This window comes from Mus caroli, chromosome 8 (genome assembly GCF_900094665.2).
Source record: "Mus caroli chromosome 8, CAROLI_EIJ_v1.1, whole genome shotgun sequence".
NCBI lineage: Eukaryota > Metazoa > Chordata > Mammalia > Rodentia > Muridae > Mus > Mus caroli.
This window is the reverse complement of record NC_034577.1, coordinates 25915238-25935816: the sequence shown is the minus strand read 5'-3', so window position 1 is coordinate 25935816 and position 20579 is coordinate 25915238. Positions and strand designations below refer to the sequence as shown.

Here is a 20579-nt window from a genome sequence, read left to right as displayed (position 1 = left end):
GAGAGAGAGAGAGAAAAGAAAAAATGAACAAACAAAAGAAAAATGGACAAAGGAGCGGGAAACTTCCCCCTTTCCTGGCCTCCAGGCTCTTTGTGTGAAAGACTTGAACAGTCTTGGCTCAATGACACCATGTCCTGATTAACAAACCGTTTGGTGCATGGTGGCATGGTGATACGAATCTAGTGTGTGCAATAGCTGCTGTCCCCTTTGGCTGACATCACATCAGCTCAGAAACATAATTGATGACACAGGAACCCATAGGTGGCTCTCACAAGTACACAGAGAGAAGCTCAATTGCCACATCACTCTAAGAAAATAAAAATTTAAGAAGAAAACTATCAGATAGATTGGAAAAAATGCTCAGATTCATGTCACACACACACACACACACACACACACACACACACACACCAGAGTGTCAAGAGTTCTTCCTTTCTTATAGGAAATATCCCTCTGTCAGAAATCTCACAGAACTGCCCTTTCCTGTGGGAAACCAAAAGCCAAGCCCTCAGAACTACCTCAATCACTAGCAGAATTTCCCCACTCTTGGAGCTGTATAGTCGGACTCTAAACTTTACTATTTTGATTAGTGAACAGTAGAGTCAAACCCTTATGCTACATAAGTGCTCCCTTAGCTGTTCTCACAGTTCATAAGGGCAGTGCACTGTTATCCACACATCTCTAAGGCTTCACAGAGTATAAGGCCAGTCTAGTATATCCTGAAATAACTCCTGACCTTAAGGGTCATTTAAAAATAAGAGAGTAAGAATGGCTCTGTCTTTTCTCCTGGACACATTAGAATGAAAATGTGTTTGATGTGACTCACCATGGTCCATCCAGCCAAACCAGACTGACTTGGAGCACTTCCACTTAAGGAGACAGGCCAGACCTTTGGGATGATTTTAAGTACTAGCTCAGCTTTGCTCTTGCCTTGTGGATACAGTGATGCAAGAACAAAAAATTAGTAATACAAAAATGAGATGAGCAATAATAGGCTTGCTGTTTGTCCAAGGTTTTATTTTCCTTTATTCATATTGTGGATGCAGCAAAACCCAGAAAAAAATATCAAGAAGAAATTTAGCTGAGAAATGTGTAGCCAGTACTGAATGGAACACAGAATTGAATCCCATGTTTTGAGTTCCCTGTCTTAAACTGGCTCCTTCTAACTGTGTTGTCCTTTACTGAGCTCTCTAGCCCCTGAAATGATTGTTTTGCTCACAAGCAATAAGAATAGGCTGATCACCAGATGCTAGTGGTCCACATATCCAACTCTGTCCTTTCCTAGTTACCAACGACCAAAACATAGGAATCCCTGAGAGTTGGGGTGGCGGGAGGCAACACATGATGACCCCCAATGCTCACTTTAGTCCTTCTATATGCCCCCTTTTTATTTCCTGGCTTTTCAAAGAGTAGGGGTGTCAGTGAAAAGCTGCAACCAAGGGCTTTCCTATCCCCCCCTTTTTTTCCCCTCATCTGTTTGTGAAACCTGAGCCAGGATCTCATATGTTCTAGACAAGCACTCTGCCTTCAAGCTACACATACACCAGGCCTCATTGATTTTAAAGGAAGAAGTACATTAGCCAAAAGGGGACAGCAGGGCCTGCCATTTGTTGATGACAATGCTAATGCTCCATTTCATAACCAACGTGTGCTTATGTGAAGGAATCCTTGAAAGGAAGAGCACTGAGATACGGTTGTGCTGCTTAGGCATGCACACTAAATGCCACTTAGGATGCCAGGGAGGAAAGCTATGGCGTCATCCGTTCACAGATAACACTGCATAACCCCTAACTTTGTCTCAGGGGAGGTGCACAATAGGTTCAAGCAATTAACACATAAGCCCCTCCCCCCACTCATGTCATCGTTAGATTTGTACAGTGCACACACAAACACAACTCCTTGACACCAGCTGTATGTCTCCTGCATACTGTGGCACCGCAACGCACCAACTGCTTCGCTTTTCTAATCATGGCTTCCATGTCACGGCTAGCCCAGGTTAGGAGTTATGCTGTATGGGTCACCCCTTCCCACTTTGTACCCACCTTTTCCTCCCCCAACTCCACCCCAAGCATCTCCTCCTCCGCCTGGTTTTCATTTCTTTATTGTTTTCTCCCTTAATATCAGGCATGCTGTGCCAGGAACTCCAGGTGCCTCCCTAACTTTTAACCTTCCTTTTCCTTTGTACCTGACTTTCTCACTCTCAGTCATTCTTTCAGTCTGTCTATCCACTTGGTTTGTTTTTCCTCTCCACCTCCAACCCTTTCTGTTTGTTTTTGTTTAATCTTTTCAGTGTTGTAGCCTTTTACCCACTGACTTCTATTCTCTTAATGATGAGTGCTCTATTAATTTGATTTGACAATGTTCTTGACCTGTTAACCGGGACTTGATTACCATGGACTTGGCTTGTAGGAAATGTTTTCTTTCATGATAAGATCCTCTAATTGATAGAAATTAAAAATCACTTATTCATGTTTAAGACAACTTCCTGTGACCCTGCCCCCTCTCAAGGAAGAGAATGGTATAACTTCCAAGGCTGAACAGATGATGGAAATACTCTTTCTTGTTGATGCTCAGATAAGGATATTCCATTTGTACAGTATTCTCCAGTTCTTGCCCAGGTTATTAGTTTTAATGGCAAACAAGCCAGTTTCTGTGTGCGCTGGGCAAACATGTGAAGATCTTCAAATATGTAAAATCAGATTATTGGAAGCTAAGCGATCAGCATCTCCAGTAAGTCTGCAAATTTTGTTAACAGCCTGACTCACCTATATATAAAAATCAAGCAAGCCATCCTCCAAAGACACTAATTTTTAACTGGAAAAGTTTCCACACATTACAGACTTACTGCATCTGGAGTAGAGTGGTACCTGTAGTTCAGAGCTCAGAGTACCATACTCACTCTCTTAGAATATTCCAGTTGTCTGATGTGGGACTGTGCAGTCTAGTCCAAAGGATACGTCATTTGTGTTAATGATGGGCTTAATACAAATTGGTTCTCTGATAATAGCATAATAAGCATTTTCCTCTAAAGAACAACTCCCTTCAGTGGCCCAAGTGTCCCTACCCACCATGTTGGGTTTTCTCTGGCACCCTGTTCCCCCACAGTGTACCTGTTTCTTCTAGTAAATTGACTCTAAACTGTGAGGCTGTTGCCTTAACTTACTGTCTACAAGCCAAGTTCATATTTGCAATTACCTTTGAATTCAATTTATTAAATGTAGACATGCCTCTCTGTAAAGACCACTGGATATGAAGTGATGATTTAAAACTTCAGGGAAGTGGAAAGATGATTGGGGTGGAGGGTGGTGAATGGAGGAAGGAAGAATGAGGAAGGAAGAAAGAAGGGTCTCCCTGGAGCCAGTCTTAGGTCATTTTTTTTTTTTATCAACATTGATTCCTGTTGTCTTTGCAAGAGATTTTTTATAGGATATTTAATAAATAGAATAACATCGATATAGTTTTATCAGTTCTTTTGTAATGAATGTCTATGATTTTTCTCATGTAATATCATATATGTATAATAGCTGGTAATTAGAGGAATCATAAAATATAGCATTTTTTACTTTCAATGCCCTAGCAAGCTTGTTATTTATGCTTAAAGTATAGCCTAGAACATATTGTACCTTAGACATGAGTGTAAATGTGAAGTTTTGTTGTCAAGGATTGATTGTCTTGTGGACATGGGTAACGTCATGAAGCATGCCAACTGTTTGGTTGTAAGTCCTGGTGGCATTAGATGACGTCAGTGACATCTGTTCTCACCCCTTTCCAGAAGCGGAGGAGCTCTACCAGAAGAGGGTACTGACAATTACTGGCATCTGTATCGCCCTGTTGGTGGTCGGCATCATGTGTGTGGTGGCCTACTGCAAAACCAAGTAAAGCTCCCCCTCGTCTCTGTCTACCCCCCCCCCCTTAACGTAGAAGCATCTTAGGCATACAGGGCTTTGTAGTGGGTGATCTCATACCCAAGACTTGGAGATGGGGAGGACCATAGGAACTTACATCCTTAAGTTCCCGACTGAGTAATATACTTTGTGAATCTTTGACTGTTTGTCTGAACTTAGACAAATTTCTCAGTGACTATGGCTTTGTAAATGGATAAAGGCTTGTATAGGATTAGCATTCCACACAAGCACTTCCTACTAAGAGTGGAACATGCCAAAAGGGGTAACTGGAGGTTGGAGGAGCAGAATCTTAAGAAGCACTTTATGATAAACAAAATATAGGGTGTGAGGGATTTTTTTTGAGAGATAATAAGATTATGTCTTAATTCTATTAGGTTTCCAACATAAATGCTCTATAAATGTGCAGTATATAAAGGAATTTTTGTGGAAGGAGAAGCAAGTCAAATTTGTTTGGAAAAAAGTTTAAAAGAAAATCTTAACGCTATATAGTCACCATGCTAGGCCTTCTACAGGTGTCCAGGCTAGCACACACATTGGCTGACTAATGAGTCCCATTCTACACTTAGTATTTCTTGAGGTGTAAATGTAATTTTCAGTTAATAGAGTGTTGTTTGGGTTTTTCTTGATGACATAATATTTTCAGGTCAAAACTAATCTCGGCAGTGTCTTGATCTGAATGTTGTACTAGAAAACAGAGGTAACATGCAAATATTTTGCCACAAAATCTACAGCATAAATTATGTTCCCATGGTATCTCAATAAATAAATAAATGAATAAATAAATGAATAAATGCTGCAAGGAAAGAGTGAAAAAGACAAGAAATCACAGAACTGGCATCAAAAGACTTAGATTCAAATTTGAATAGTTATCACCTTTTTTCTTTTTTGTAAAGTTGCAAAGTATAGAGTCTTGTTACAATTGTGCCAAAATATAATGGTAAACTATACCCAAAGTTCCACAGAGATGTATGGGATATGCACACATAGTAGCTATATGAAATATACCAATGAAAAGCTAAATTAATCTTCTTAAGCAATTCATAGAAAAATTTATAAATGGAATCAGGCTCATTAATCTCATAGTAAGACCAATGTCTATCTGTACAATTTAGACAAAGATGGTTGAGAGGTTAGCCTAATACTAATGCATTTGGGTTCTTTTCTCCTTTTTTGTTCTCCTCCAGTACAATTAACTACATTTCCATAAGAATTCCATCTAACTATTGAAACCTGCGTTCTTGGGATGTGTGATACTGCTAATTCTGAGACAGAATTATTATGAGACAATGTCACACACATACTTCCATTCACTCATGATCATCACTGAGTGAGAGCCTCAGGTTTTCCATCAGTGTTAATAGACTAAAGATGTGGCTGTAGGGAATGAACAAAAGGATGAGGAACAAACACCTCCTTTTTTTCCTATCCAGGAAACAGCGGCAGAAGCTTCATGATCGGCTCCGGCAGAGCCTTCGGTCAGAACGAAACAACATGGTGAACATAGCGAATGGCCCTCACCATCCAAACCCACCACCAGAGAATGTGCAGCTGGTGAATGTATGTTGACTGACCCACTGAGAAAACAAAGCATGCATTTGCTGTTCAGACACACTGAAGTTGGTTTTTCTAATCTTAGGCTCCTTACCTGCTGCCACTTAGCATAGTGGCCTTCCACAAACCCAAGGTTTGGCCAGGAGAAAACAGTGACGGCTGTTTTACGATGGATCCAGTTATCAGCACATGGTCCCTTACATTGTGGCATTTAAGATATTGGGAGGATGCTTGGTTTGTCCTGCAGGAATGCCTAGAAAGAGGAGAAAATGGCATAAGTCATAAATAATAAAATCAGAATTGGAAGAAATATTTATTTTTAGACATTTGGGAATGAAAACTAGTCCAATATATCACTGACTCATAGCAAACCAAGCAAAGGGCTTTGAAATGTTTTTATTAGGGTCCCTTCATGGGGCATGTGATTTTCTGATTCTGATTTCCATGAAGAATTTGGAACATGAAAAGGCGAGAAACTTGGAACAAAGCGAGGAGAATGTAATACTTGAGTATTCCCTGACTCCTTCTGTGTGATGCTATGACCTCCATGTGAAATGCACCCTCAATCATTCACGTATTTTTGTTTTGATTGCACTATGCACGTAGCTTCTAAATTTGACTAGATAACCTACTCCCTGAGACCGTGTCCATACCATCATTGAGTTCTTTCTCATATTAAGAGATCAGGCCCAACGCTCTTCCCAGAGCTCATAGTTCTGAAGTGTTGATCTTCATGTTCCGGCACGATCCCCATTCTTTCCCTTGGAATGTGTAGTTTTCTTAATAGACGTAGTTTGAAATTTGTAATGCCATTTTCCGTCCTGTGACAGAAGCTCTTGGGTAGAGAAAAGTGGTCATAGATTCACGTTGGGAGCTGGTGGTTACTATTGTACTCCCAAGGTTCAGAACACGGACTTCTGGGAGAATGATGGAGCAAAGGGTTAAAAGGGAGCTTTTGATTTTAATAATGGGTTCATTAGAATGTTTTCCAAGGTGAATAAAAGCACTCATTGGCAACATAACTATAATATATATAATGTAATATGTATGTATTATATGTCATGTGATATATTATCATATACAATGTAACATATACTAGCAGCAGGACCATGACTGTTTGAATTGCAATGATGGCACAAATAACTCCTTTCAATGTTATTTCTTAATTATATCTGGCCTAAAAACAATGCCTACATCACTAAGATAAAACACTTGGCCCAACACACTTAGGGAGTTCTTAATAATTGGTAAATAGTATTTTCATTACACCCACTGGGTTCAAGGTGCTTCCAGATGGCAAGGGTAGAATGGGTACCATAGCAATAGCAATACAGCAGTTGTCCCCAGGAAGATCCAGAAGGGAAAGTATTTCCATAAACAAAAAGAGCCAGCCTGCAAAATTCTAGTTGTGTGTTTGTAGCCTTCCATGACGATCAGGTTCTTTAGAGCCCACATCTCAGCAGACATTAAATACCCTACCCCACTCATTTCTGTCTATTCCTTTTCTCATGGTTTAACTTATTTCACTCAGAAATGCAAAGGGCACCTGCAATAACTTAAAAGAAGCTTTAAAAACACCTGCATCTAGAGTAAAGAGCTCCAGGGTACTAGTTAGTTCATAATGTTGTTCCACTTATTGGGTTGCAGATCCCTTTAGCTCCTTGGGTACTTTCTCTAGCTCCTCCATTGGGAGCCCTGTAATCCATCCACTAGCTGACTGTGAGCATCCACTTCTGTGTTTGCTAGGCCCCAGCATAGTCTCACAAGAGACAGCTATATCTGGGTCCTTTCAGCAAAATCTTGCTAGTGTATGCAATGGTGTCAGCGTTTGGAAGCTGATTATGGGGTGGATATGGGGGACTTTTGGGATAGCATTGGAAATGTAATTGAGGAAAATACATAATAAAAATATTAAAAATTTAAAAAAAAGGAAAAAAAAAACACCAGCATCTCACTGTTAGCAGGCAGTAACTAGCTACTGTGTTATGCTGACGAAAGTAAAGTTGACTCACTAAAGATAAAGCCCTGGGTATTTATCTGGGCTTTGTTCAGACCTTGAAAATATTTTAAGTCCTTGAAATACCACTGAGCAAGTTAAAATCTTCAGCAATATCTGTAGGGTCAGTATAGGCATTATGAAATTAAAAAAAACAAAAACAAAAACAAAAAACAAAATTTAAAATACCATAGTTAACATTTTTCTAGTGAAATGAAATTTGAAATAAATTAGACTATATGTATGTTTCTGACCCTCACATATCAGTTAGGTTTTTTTGACCTGAAGGAATGCTGACAAAAATAATACTGGACAGAATGTTTGGGACATTTCTGTTATCAGTTGGAACTGACAGAAATGAAGTTGAGATTTTTAGGACCTGTCTTGTGCAGACCTTTAGAAAGGAATTTGTTCATGCCATGTATCTAACGTGAACTTTCTAATTCCGTCTCTTTGTTTATCCAGCAATATGTATCTAAAAACGTCATCTCCAGTGAGCATATTGTGGAGAGAGAAGTGGAGACCTCCTTTTCCACCAGTCACTACACTTCCACAGCTCATCACTCCACAACTGTCACCCAGACTCCTAGTCACAGGTATGGGGGAGGGGGAACAGGGATTGGAATCTCAGAAGGAAAAAAAAATATCCTAAGCAGAATTTATTTCCTTCATTACTCTTTTCTATCCATTCCTAATGAAACAGCAAAGGAGACAGTCAGAAGCAGTAAAATGGACTGACTGTGAACGTTAATAGATTTTGGATATAGACTGCTTTGGCTTTGTATGCCCAAGCCTAATGTGTCTATTGCAAACAATAAGAAGTGTCACCTTGCTGTTCCTCAGTCTAGAAATTGCCTTGATTTATGCCCAGCTACTCACTGAATTGCTGCTCACTGCAGGGAAACATCTGTCTAGATTCATTGTGATCCTTAGAAGTTTGTTTCTAAAGCTTAGACTGCCCTGGGAAGTGCCCCCCCTGGAACTGCCTACATAGCGGAGCACTCCATTCTTAGATACCCTGGCTGTGATGTCATGCTGGCTGTGCTCACTCTACCAAGTACAGCAGCAGACTTCCAGACATAATGCACACAGCAATGCCTTTGTTTAGCCCGAGCCACTCAAGCACTGTGAGACAGCCCTAATACTACCTCATGGCACTTGATAAATATTTATGGAATGAATGAACAAATTCATAAACTATGTGTTCACATGTCCAATCTGAATCAAGATTCTCTTTAGAGTAGAGATCTTTGAATCATTTCTGGGCTACTGAGGTATCAGTCAATTGAGATATTTGGCACTTTTGTTCTTTGCTATTTTCCACATAAAATTAAGATAATCTGTCTCACTGCCTCTTAACGTTTCTTCTCTACCCAGCTGGAGTAATGGGCACACAGAAAGCATCATTTCAGAAAGCCACTCTGTAATCATGATGTCATCGGTAGAGAACAGCAGGCACAGCAGCCCAGCTGGGGGCCCACGAGGGCGTCTTCATGGCCTGGGTGGCCCTCGAGAATGTAACAGCTTCCTCAGGCATGCCAGAGAAACCCCTGACTCCTACAGAGACTCTCCTCATAGTGAAAGGTAAAACCGAATGGCAAAGCTATCCTGGAGGAGATCCTCATTCAATGAGAGAATCCCATGAGCACCTGCGGTCTCTCCTAAGGAAATTCATCCTTATGTAAGGGGTGTCATCATTTCCCTGATGCTCCTAGTTGATGAAGTCATCCTCTTATTTGGCTGAACTCCTTCATCCTGAGCTTCTCCCACCGTCCCAGTGGCTGACAGGCAACCAACTCAAAAAGAGCAGGAGCCTTCAGGTGTACCATTTTAAGGACCCTCATCTAATTCCAATCGGCCAGCTGTCCATTCTCTACCTCAGTGGTCATTCTGTTCTCGTCTTCTCATGCTCTAAGTACCCTACCTCTAGCCTCAGTTAAAGCAAGTCAAGGGCTGTGACATTGCTGATGGTCATGGGGGAATGCCTCCTCCTGTTCACCACGCTGTATCCATTTATGAAATCCCTAGAAGTCATGGGTAAATAAAGGTGTTGTATAATGAGCCTGGCAGCTTTTATAGGTGATTTTCAAAGCAGATATTGCCTCTGATATAACCATCAATTCCAGGATGTTTGCATTTCCTTTTGAGGAAAGTTCAACTTGGTTTGGAGAAGGGATGACAGAGGCAAACTAAAGGGTGGAAGAGAGTAAACTGGAGAAAGTGATAAATAGGAATATTGAACTTGGACATTCTCTTTATCCGTTTTCATCTAAGCTGAATGAAAGTCATGGCCAGCTGACCATTTAGCCCATCTGCCGGCTGTTACCTATTGATTTTCCAATCCAGTTCGTTTGTTTTCTTATTGTTATCTCAGTTTAGCCTATTTCCATTGACTAAAGAGTCAATATAATGCCAAGTCCAAATGTATTTTCACAGTTACCTGGGTGGAGGTGATTTCAAAGAACTTCTTACTTATGGACCTGAAAGTACAGCCAAGAATCAATTGGGGAGTTTCAGATCAAAGAGCCTGCTGATCACCTTGTCCCCAATGCAGTTTCAGAACAGGATAGAATTTATGAATCTAACATTCTCTTTATAATACATCTGCAGAAGAGTATGGTCTAAAAATGTCCTAGAGTATTAACCTTGTATAATTATAGTTTTGTATATTGAAGTCTGTCCATTCCTATTCAGCCCTCTTAAAACATACAGAGAAGGTAGTGTGAGGTTTCTTTTCATTACTATGGCTTGGTTTTGAGGGTTCTGTCTGCTAAAGTAGAAATCAGGGCATCACCCAGACTATCTAGAGTTAAAACAGTCTTAAACTGAAAGATCTTGGGGAGAAAAAAGATGAATCACTTGTATGTGTTGGTTGAACTGTGACTAGAATTTCTCAGAAGGTCTAATTTCGGTACCCTCAAAGGATATCTGCAGACTTGGGCCCGAGATGTTTCAAATTCTGAGACACTTTTTCCAATTTTAAACACAGGTGGATCTCACTTCCATATCACCATGAATCATGGAAAAGTGAGAGAATTAATAGGCTTCCTCTTCCCATTAGCTTGAGTTCAGAGAGCAGTATCCTGTGTCATCACAGGTCACATCAAATTAGACTGTGAATGTCAGTGTCAGGAAGAGTCACCCAGTGGCTGTGCACTATGAGCATCATTATCAAAAGATGAGGAATGTGACTCAGACTCAGCCCGGAGGACATGCCTTCCTGTTCTAGGGAAGGCACAGTGCTGCAAAACAGGCACATGGTACCTGGACTGAAATGGTGGCATTATGCAACATGGCATGGCGTGAAATACCATGGTACGCCAAACCCTTGTGTATACACAGAAGCTCTCTAGGAACTTGTAAGGATCTTTTTGCAAGTATTTCCAGAAGGATACCAAAAGCTGATGCAGTGTTGGGATTTGGAGGAGAAATACATGGGAGATTGGAGTTAGTGCCCACTGTGGTGACATAAAACCAATTATGGTTTCTCTCAGGCTTGCCTTCAGATATATTATACCCTGAAATGGACAGTGGCAAATTGAATGTTAACTAGTAGCATTTCATGAAAACTTTCAACTTAAAAGCACACAAATGTATTACACTGTAAATTTTAAGTTACTGTGCTCTTTTTTTTTTCATAAGACATAACCTTATAGCTGAGCTAAGGAGAAACAAGGCTTACAGATCCAAATGCATGCAGATCGAGCTGTCAGCAACTCATCTTAGATCCTCTTCCATTCCCCATTTGGGCTTCATTCTCTAAGACCCCTTGGCCTTTAGGAAGGTATAGTATTTAAGAATACTTCTTTCCCTTCTAAGTCCCCAAGCCTTGGTCTTTATAAGCTGAGATGTTCTTGGGAGTCCCCCTTTCCTTGGCTCACATACTTTTATTTAAATTCATGATGAGACTGAAACTCTCAAAAAGCTTTAATGAGCTAGATGACTTAGCCAATCTTTGCATGATTCTTATAAGGAAACTCTTGGCTTTAATAAGGATAGGACCCAAGGGTGCTGAACTTCCTAGTGTAAAACTTAAGTATTCAATGATGACAATTCTCTGACTATATCCCGTGGTGAACTCTGCCCCTACTCCCTCCCTGTTCTGTGCCCTCTTTATCCACCACACTCACGCGGGGTATTCTGTGCTCACACAGGTATGTATCAGCCATGACCACCCCGGCTCGTATGTCACCTGTAGATTTCCACACGCCAAGCTCCCCTAAATCGCCCCCTTCGGAAATGTCTCCACCCGTGTCCAGCATGACGGTGTCCATGCCCTCTGTGGCAGTCAGCCCCTTTGTGGAAGAAGAGAGGCCTCTGCTTCTTGTGACGCCACCGAGGCTACGGGAGAAGAAGTATGATCACCACCCCCAGCAACTCAACTCCTTTCATCACAACCCTGCACATCAGAGTACCAGCCTCCCCCCTAGCCCATTGAGGATAGTGGAGGATGAGGAATACGAAACGACCCAGGAGTATGAGCCAATTCAAGAGCCTATTAAGAAAGTCACCAATAGCCGGCGGGCCAAAAGAACCAAGCCCAATGGCCACATTGCCAATAGGTTGGAAATGGACAGCAACCCAAGTTCTGTGAGCAGTAACTCAGAAAGTGAGACAGAAGATGAAAGAGTAGGTGAAGATACACCATTCCTGGGCATACAGAACCCCCTGGCAGCCAGCCTTGAGGCGGCCCCTGCCTTCCGTCTGGCTGAGAGCAGGACTAACCCAGCAGGCCGCTTCTCCACACAGGAAGAATTACAGGCCAGGCTGTCTAGTGTAATCGCTAACCAAGACCCTATCGCTGTATAAAACCTAAATAAACACATAGATTCACCTGTAAAACTTTATTTTATATAATAAAGTATTTCACCTTAAATTAAACAATTTATTTTATTTTAGCAGTTCTGCAAATAGAAAACAGGAAGAAAAAAACTTTTATAAATTAAATATATGTATGTAAAAATGTGTTATGTGCCATATGTAGCAATTTTTTACAGTATTTCAAAAAAAACGAGAAAGATATCAATGGTGCCTTTATGTTATGTTATGTCGAGAGCAAGTTTTATAAAGTAACGGTGATTGCTTTTTCACAGTATTTCAGCAAAACCTCCCATATATTCAGTTTTTGCTGGCTTTTTGTGCATTGCATTATGATGTTGACTGGATGTATGGTTTGCAAGGCTAGCAGCTGTCCCTCTCTTTGCTTCCAGTAGCACCCAACCAGTACTGTCTTGAAATGGCACATCCATCCAAATACCTTTCTACTTTGTATGAAGTTTTCTTTGCTTTCCCAATATAAAATGAGTTCTCTCTACTCTGTCAGCCAAAGGTTTGCTTCACTGGACTCTGAGATAATAGTAGACCCAACAGCATGCTACTATTACATATAGCAGGAAACTGCACCTAAGTAATGTTAAATATTAGGGAGAAAGTAATACTGTGATTTTTAAAACAAACAATATTATTAATCAGAAGACAGCTTGCTCTTGCTAAAAGGAGCTACCATTGACTTTAATTTTAACTTTTTAGTTATTGCTGTTCTTGATAAAGAGTAACAGCTTTAAGTACAGCTTAGGAAAATGGGTTCTGGCTTGCTATCAGGATAAATCTATCAACTTAGAAAGGACTCAACTTCACTTTCTGTCTTGGAGGAGACCCAGCAGCTCATCTGTTGACCAGCCAACCACAGCTGCTAAAGGTGCAATCCTTTCTGACATATTTTTTAATTGACTGGTTGTACCCTCTTGTTGGCTCCAGAAGAGGCTCAGAGTGTCATGAAGCCTCAGACCCAAGAGTACACTCAGCCATCTGCCCCAACCACTTGTATGATGTACCTGTGGTGCATAGCAGTGACTTGGCCATTGTTTCATGCTAGAGTATTTAGGAGTGAGTGTGTAGAAGTCACAAGGGGAAAGCAGCTGCCCTACCCAGTTGACATCTTAACTTGGTTTGGTTGGCCACTCCTTTCTCCCCATTATGTTTCTCTTGTGTTCAACATTGCCTTGATTAGGTCATAACTATGCATGAATATATATATTTTTTTTTGCCAGGAATGGCCAATGTGCATGTGATTTGTGATTAGCAAGAACTTCCCGTAGTGGTGCCTCACTAGGGAGTGTCAATAGCATTGGGAAGATTGCAGCTTTTCTTGCAGAAGTGACCGCCCCCCCCCCCATGGACTGATCTCTCTCCATAAATAGCCTGTATCTTCCATCTCTCTTCTCTAAGTAATTTTCCCCATACTGTCTCAAAAGCAGGACTAAGATTGTTCTCTTGTGATTGGAAAGCCAATGGACACTTATAGATATTAACAAATGAACAACTGCTAATCCAGAGGGAAAAAAAAAAGAAAAATGTGTGTGTGGGGGGTGGGGGATAACCTTTCAGAACCCTGTATATTCTCTGCCTGTTATCTGTCAATCAAGACCGGAGCTTCTTGAGTTTCTAAGTAGGCTCTTAGGAGTTCCATAGCAAAATTGGGAAGGAGTTGAACAGAGAGGATTGGCAAAGCCAATGGCAACGATAGATTCTTGTTCCCAGTTGAACCGAATCTATTTTCTTTACCGAGCTTTGTTATAAGTCAAGTAATAACCCACAAAGAGGTCTTAGAAAACACACTGCAGGCTGGCCACAAGTCCATGTGTTACACTCCTCCTTGTTACTAAGAGAAGCTTGAGTGGAAACCCTTCAAGTTACTCGTAGTATGTGCAGTCTCTCATTTTTTTGCCATTGGTCACAGGGCAGTTCTCTGTGCTCACAGTGATTTTTAACTTTTGGTATACACAGAGGAATGAACCCCTGCAGGTGGAAGCCTAATGCTGACTTCCCAGTGTTGCAGAGAGTGGTCAACTCCCCACAGGAAGGAAAAGTCAACAGGCTTGAGCATGTTCTCTCAGCTCTCCGTGTTGCCTTTAAAGGTCAGAGTTACCCTATCATTCAATAGAGAAACTTCTTTATTGTTATTTTAAAACTCTAAAAATACTCAGTTTCAAATCTGTTAGTCACCAGAGTATTAGGAAGGTCCCTTCTGAAAAACAGACTCCTATGATAACACTTTAAATAATTTTTTTAAAGCAGCATTTTACTAGCATGAAAAGCTATACAATTTTTCAAATCGCAAATATATGTGATTTTTTTTTCTTATGTGCTTTATCTGGTAATCTACAATTGCCATGTTAGTTGAGAAAGCCTTTTTTTTCCAAGAGAACACAGCTTTCCTTGAGGAGAACAGCCACGTGGCTGGTCAGGGCTACCTGTTGTAGCCTCTGGATTTATATGTCCAGGAACATCTCTACAGTGCTTCACTGCCAGGTCTCTCTCAAGCATCCTGTTTATGAATCCAGGCAGAGCTGTAATAGGGCAAAAGAATGCACACCTGTGGTCCTGGCATGGGTGAAGATGCCTTGTATTTTAAGGGAGGACAAATTACTCAGAATTTAATAACAACTATGTTTCCTGGGTCTTAAATCAAAAACTACTGAAAGTTATATAGTGGGGTATAGTAGATAGCAAACTCCTTTGTACTTACTCAGGATTTGCTTTCTGCCCTGATTTCCCCTCCATTCATCCCCCTACCCTCAAGAGTGCCTGGTGGACAGTCTTCTGCTAACTACAAAATGGCCCTCTGTGTAAGAGAGAATGTATCTCAAGCAGCAATATGCCATCTCTTTCTTGTGTCTGTGTGACTGTCAATATGGGTGGCGTCTATCCAGGGTAACTTTCTCTGTATGTATTCCTCTTTTGGCCTGAAGTTGAAGGTATATGGCCCCTATTAGTGAATAAGGAAGATCTGGCCTTCCCTTTTAGTTCTGGCTGCATTCCAGCAGCTGCCAAGATTTCTATCCACTAAGATCCATGAAACACTATGAAGAAATGCAGACAAAAGGAAATGGCCACACATCACAATTTCTATTATATATTCTTTTGTAAATACACATTGTATAGTACTTAGATGTTTTCTTAAGTCATTTACTGTCTTTATGAGTTAATGTTAGTTTTTACTCTCTAAACTTACTGTATTACATTGTAAATAACATATTTTCCTTTATTATTTATATTTAAACATCTAACATAGAGAATTGTTTTCATATAAGTTTAAGATAAATGTTTAAAATATATGTTTTTCTTTGCTTTAAAATTATGTACCTTTTCCTTTATTCCATTTTTTAAAGAATAATTTATTGTTCAGGAGAAAGAATATATATGTAATTGAAACTATTTGAAGAATGCACATTTGAAGGCCATGGAGTACTGATAAACTAAAGAATTTATTATCTCAAATACTAAGCAATAAGTAATTGTGATTTATTTAAAGAATTGTTCATTTCCCAAGAAAGTCACGCTGCAATAAAAATGCTACTTTGTAGACATGGGTGTGTTGCTCTGCAGACTAACATTCAGTCTGTTAAGAGTAGCACTTTTCATCTCGCCATGACAGCTATGCTATAGGACTGTGCTTCATCGACCGTCCCTATGATCATCTTGTCTCTGTTGCTTTTGCCATGTTACCCATCCTTGAATCACCTCCCTCCTGACTCTGTTTACCACTTCACTCCTTGCTGTAAGAAACACAAAATCAAGCAATAGGTTCCTCCATTTCATAGCCACCAAACTGCCATCCACAAAGACAACAGAGGGAAACACTGAATAACTTTCTGGATCCTGATTGTTGATCTATTCTGCAATGACATCAAGAAACTTACTCAGATTAATGGCAATGACTGTGCCAATCCTATGCAATCATAAGAGGAAAAAAAAAGGAAAATAAAGAAAAAGGGGAAAAACTATCAAGGTTCAAATGGTTCAACGGCCACAGTAGCTTCAAAGACATCTATGCTAAACTTCCCTGTAATGTCTTTAAATTTATTTCCCATCATGAACACCATTTTATAAGAAGACTAAGGAGCAGTGGCTTTACTCTCCTCATTCTTTAAAAAATAAAATAATGCCCCACATACTGCTCAGGGAGGGGCCTATGCATGGAATATTCCTCACATTACAAGATTCATTATAGTATGAAGGCAGTGCTCTTTTTATTAAAATTAACCTTATGAAGCCATATTTTAACATAGATACTTTGTGTGTAATTTTTATATATTTCAACCATTCTCATTATCTCAGATAGATGGTGAGTTTTTAGAAGATGTATAATAAGTCAGCCTGTTTTGGAGTTTGGGCATAAGCTAATATTTCCTATACAAGTTCACCCTTGATGTAGACAGAATTCCTGGCACCTTATAATAGTGGAATGAACATCATGTCTGAGCAGTTTAGAAGTTCAGGAGACTTAATGTTCTGAAGTCATGTCATGAATGACCTTGCCCACTAGTCATTCAGCTGACAGGCCAAGCATCAGATCAGAAGATGGGAGAATATGTAAGTTAGAATGTGGGTCATTTCCTCAGTTTATACTGTAGATTTGCCAACCCCATGCCCAAACTAAAAGCTGTAAGCGACAAATATCAGGATCTTAAGAGAGACTTGTGAACCTAAGTGGTCATGCCACTTCAGGCAGAGGAGTTACATAAAAGAAGGTAATGTAGAGAAAGGAAAAGTGACTTCTAGTCAAACAGAGTCTAGAAAATTCCTATTATTCTTGAGTTGTTTTTGACTCTTGAGTGATAAATCTAGGCTAGTTCTGCAAACTAAGAAGGAAGATGTCTGTTTTTCCCAGCCAGTCTGTAGAAGTTTCTCTTCTCTGCTCCAATGATGAATCATCAAAGGGCTTAAGGTCAAGGATTTGGGGATGTCAAGCTGGTCTGCAATCTAAACATTTTAAGATACTAGAAAAAAATGGAGCATTGGTTCATCTTAGCATCATATTGCATTCTCTCATTCTGGCTACTCTTCTGAAAGATGATGCTTTCATAGTAATTTGTTTAGGGATGGAGATCTTTGTGGGAAAACCTTTCTGTTTGTATAGGAAGCTTCTTATTGTACCCTACAAGGTTGTTGCTAGATTAGGCAGTACATGCTCTGTACATACCTGTAGGCCTTACTGATACCATCCATCCTGCAACGTATGCACCTCCCTGGCTAGCTATTGCTACTTAACTGTGGTTGAATTAAAACCATACCTGCTGTAGGAAAAGGATTTTATTACTGTAAAATATCATGACCAACCTCTTTTTTATAAGAAAAATGAGAGACAGAATGGAGTGACCATTTGACCGAAGAATCTTTCTCTAAACATCCTCTTTCAATGAACTTTCAGGAGCAGAAATTTATAGGAGAAAAGCTATCTCTTCCCACTCTGTTCCAACAAGGCTAAGGAATTAACATCTTTAATGCCTTATTGTATACTGACATAAGAAGAATCAAAGTACTACGTATTAATATTTTTATAGTGTTTATGACTTAAAATACCCTGTATCTTTTTTATTTGCTTTATGCTAGGGGAAAAATTGGTAGAAATTTAGGCCTGGGGAAGTTAGACTTAATTCTCAGAGCAATGTGTCTACTGAGTTGTAGATATGTTGTGGATACCTATTTTCTCTCAGTCCCTCCTGACCAGTAGCCTAAGTATGATGAGCATTTTCATGTCCAATTCTCTTTAACATAGTAGGAGTTCTAGCTAAATCAGCTTCTACGTTGGAGGAGGAGCCTTCCAGCCTTTGGTTTACAGATATTCTGGAACCTGGGTTGCTTAAGGTAGCAACTCTGTCTATCCTCCATAACCTCAGCTTTCTAAGGAAGTCCAAGTCCAGCTATGAGTGTCAAGTCACAATTTTGGTGTGTAGGTGGCAAATTCCTGTCAAAAGAAGAGGGCTTCCGTGGAAAGAATAATGACCCTATAACTGTAGCTTTGTGAACTCTGGCAGTTTCTTCTTGCTACCTTTCTCCACAACAAGGTTTGTGGTTCAGAGAGGTTTAAACTGGAGCACATGTAAAGTAATTAGAAAGTGTTTAGAACATAGTGAGTATTCAGATGGCTTCCCCTGCTCCTCCTCCAGATCCTTAAGTTCAGAGACAGACATTTCTCAGTTTCAAGTAAAGTATGTCACATTGCATGAGCTGACCTGATAGACCATTTCACCAACCACATATAAGTAAGAAAAATGCTTTCTTTTAATAGCAACAAGTATATGTTGTAAAGCAACATCACCAAATAACATTCAATGTAGCAGTTTTAGAAACTAAGATCTCTGTGTATTTTATTAATGGTTGACTTCTTGTGCAGCCATGCCATTCTGTGTCAAGGCACTAATTTTTAATGGCTTGTGATAATCTCTGAGTATAAGTTCACAGAAAATAAATAAACCATGACTTATGATGTGGACTTCATGATACCACCTTCAAACTTTATTGTAAACTTCTAATAGAACAATCAAATCTTCTCTTAGCCCTGCAGACTGTCTGATCTATACACACCCATTGGCCTTATTTTTTTCCCATAAAGTTCACATATCGTCTATATTTTTGAAAAAGTATAGTCCGAGCCAAGGCCTCCAGAATGATAAAATGAAAGAAGTCAGTCAAATATCAGATTAATACTAAACTCACATATCTTTGTTGATGCCCGTACCCATCCCATTATATACCCAATAATTCTTTTAAGTTTTGACTTACTCTTCACACTGTGCATAAAATGAGATCCTTCTCTCATCTATGTGATGCATTAATAATTTATAGACTTAAGTTGTTTGGATTCAGTCTTTTAACACTTGGTCCTGCAAAAGTGGTCCTTGATTTAGGCCCATGCTATCTATCATCACACTTGCAAATAAGCACTGTTAATAGCAATGGAATCTGACATAATTGCTCTTGTATAATCTTCCCTTTAAATGAAGCATTTTTTAATTAAGAATAATTGTTTAACTCTATCACACACACAAACACACACACATACAAACAATGCAAAGGAATATTTTCTTGTTTTTAAAAAAGACTCTTTTAGGTAGACACTTTGTGCCTCTGATCATTAGCATTGGCAATTAAACGTTGGTCATCACTGACTTTTCTTCTAAAGTGAGGGTCTTCTAAGCTTTCTAGATCTCTGCCAGGTCCCTGGAAATTTCCAGTACTGTGGTTATCCAGACTCCTGTCATCCCTTAGAGTGGAGCCTAAGGCAAGTTTTTTATCCTTTTCTAGGAAAGGGCTTCACTGGGATATACTTGTTTGTAGCTAGTAAGATATTCAAACTTGTACTAGCTCCTCAGCTCTCTCCACCATGAGGAGGGAGGGGCAGAGTGCTGCATGTGACAGCTCCAGTCTCCATTTGTCACACCCTTCTGGTTATGAGCTGTTGCTGCTGTACTTACACAGGCACCCCCTGCACAGACAGAGCCTCCCCTCTCTACTCTTCCCTTCCAGGGTTGCGAAATACAAATATGCTACTTATCTTGAGGGATCATTTGCAGATCATACACATAGATCAAATTTCCACACTGTTCCTCATAAATATATGCAAATAGTATGTGTCCATTAAAATCTCTAAAATACTAAAACTATACAACCTTCATACCTTGATTTAAAAAAAAAAAAAAACTTTGAAAGTCAATTTAAAGAGGATCCAAGGTAACATTCTTGAGCTAAGACCCCTTCCTTGGTAGGTCCTTGAGGAAGATCTAGGCCTGGTGGTGTTACATCTTTTCCACTACTTGGCCACAGAATTTTCTCACATGTGAAAAGACAGTAACTGCACCACACACTCATTTGGAGAGCAGTCTGCAAGGAGCTGGCTGCCTAGACAGGAATTAGGAGTAAGACGATCACTCTTCCTGTAAAGACGTTAACAAGGATATGTTGGGTGTTGCTCAGGTTAAAACCACATCAGTTACCATCAAAGAAGCAACCACTATTGGGAAATATCACCACATCTTGTTAGGAGAGGCACCTGCCACCCACAGACTAAGCCACACTAGAACACTCTTCTACATGTCTCCCTCCACATCAACTGGGTGACAGATGACTGTCAAATCATCTTGTCTTCTCCATCACCTTGCTTTTGCCTCCGTTTCTTGGTCTCATCCTCTGCCACAGGGCCACCAGCACCCTGACCTGCTTCATCTGCTCCCCTGAGCCATCCCTCATGTTCTCATGATGAACCCTCACACCTTCACAGGCTAGACTTCTGCATAAACCATGGCTTCCCATGGACGAAAAATCTTCAGCCTGACCTAAGAACC

General features: G+C 40.1%; 1 protein-coding gene across 13 annotated transcripts in view; it reads left to right on the top strand.

Annotated features, from left to right (window-relative positions):
• Nrg1 (neuregulin 1) overlaps window positions 1-12417 on the top strand; it is a 194712-nt gene extending 182295 nt beyond the window's left edge. For 5 of the 13 annotated variants that reach the window (XM_021171056.2, XM_021171054.2, XM_029480676.1 and 2 more), the window contains 5 exons: window positions 3773-3875; window positions 5336-5462; window positions 7918-8048; window positions 8830-9036; window positions 11607-12294. In XM_021171056.2, coding sequence (XP_021026715.1) covers window positions 3773-3875; window positions 5336-5462; window positions 7918-8048; window positions 8830-9036; window positions 11607-12261 — 1223 coding nt within the window. In that variant the 3' untranslated portion in view covers window positions 12262-12294. Of the gene's footprint in view, window positions 1-3772; window positions 3876-5335; window positions 5463-7917; window positions 8049-8829; window positions 9041-11094; window positions 11237-11606 lie in introns of those variants that run through there. The other 8 variants (XM_029480678.1, XM_029480677.1, XM_021171057.2 and 5 more) reach the window with 6 other exon arrangements.
• The last annotated feature ends 8162 nt before the right edge of the window (window positions 12418-20579 follow it).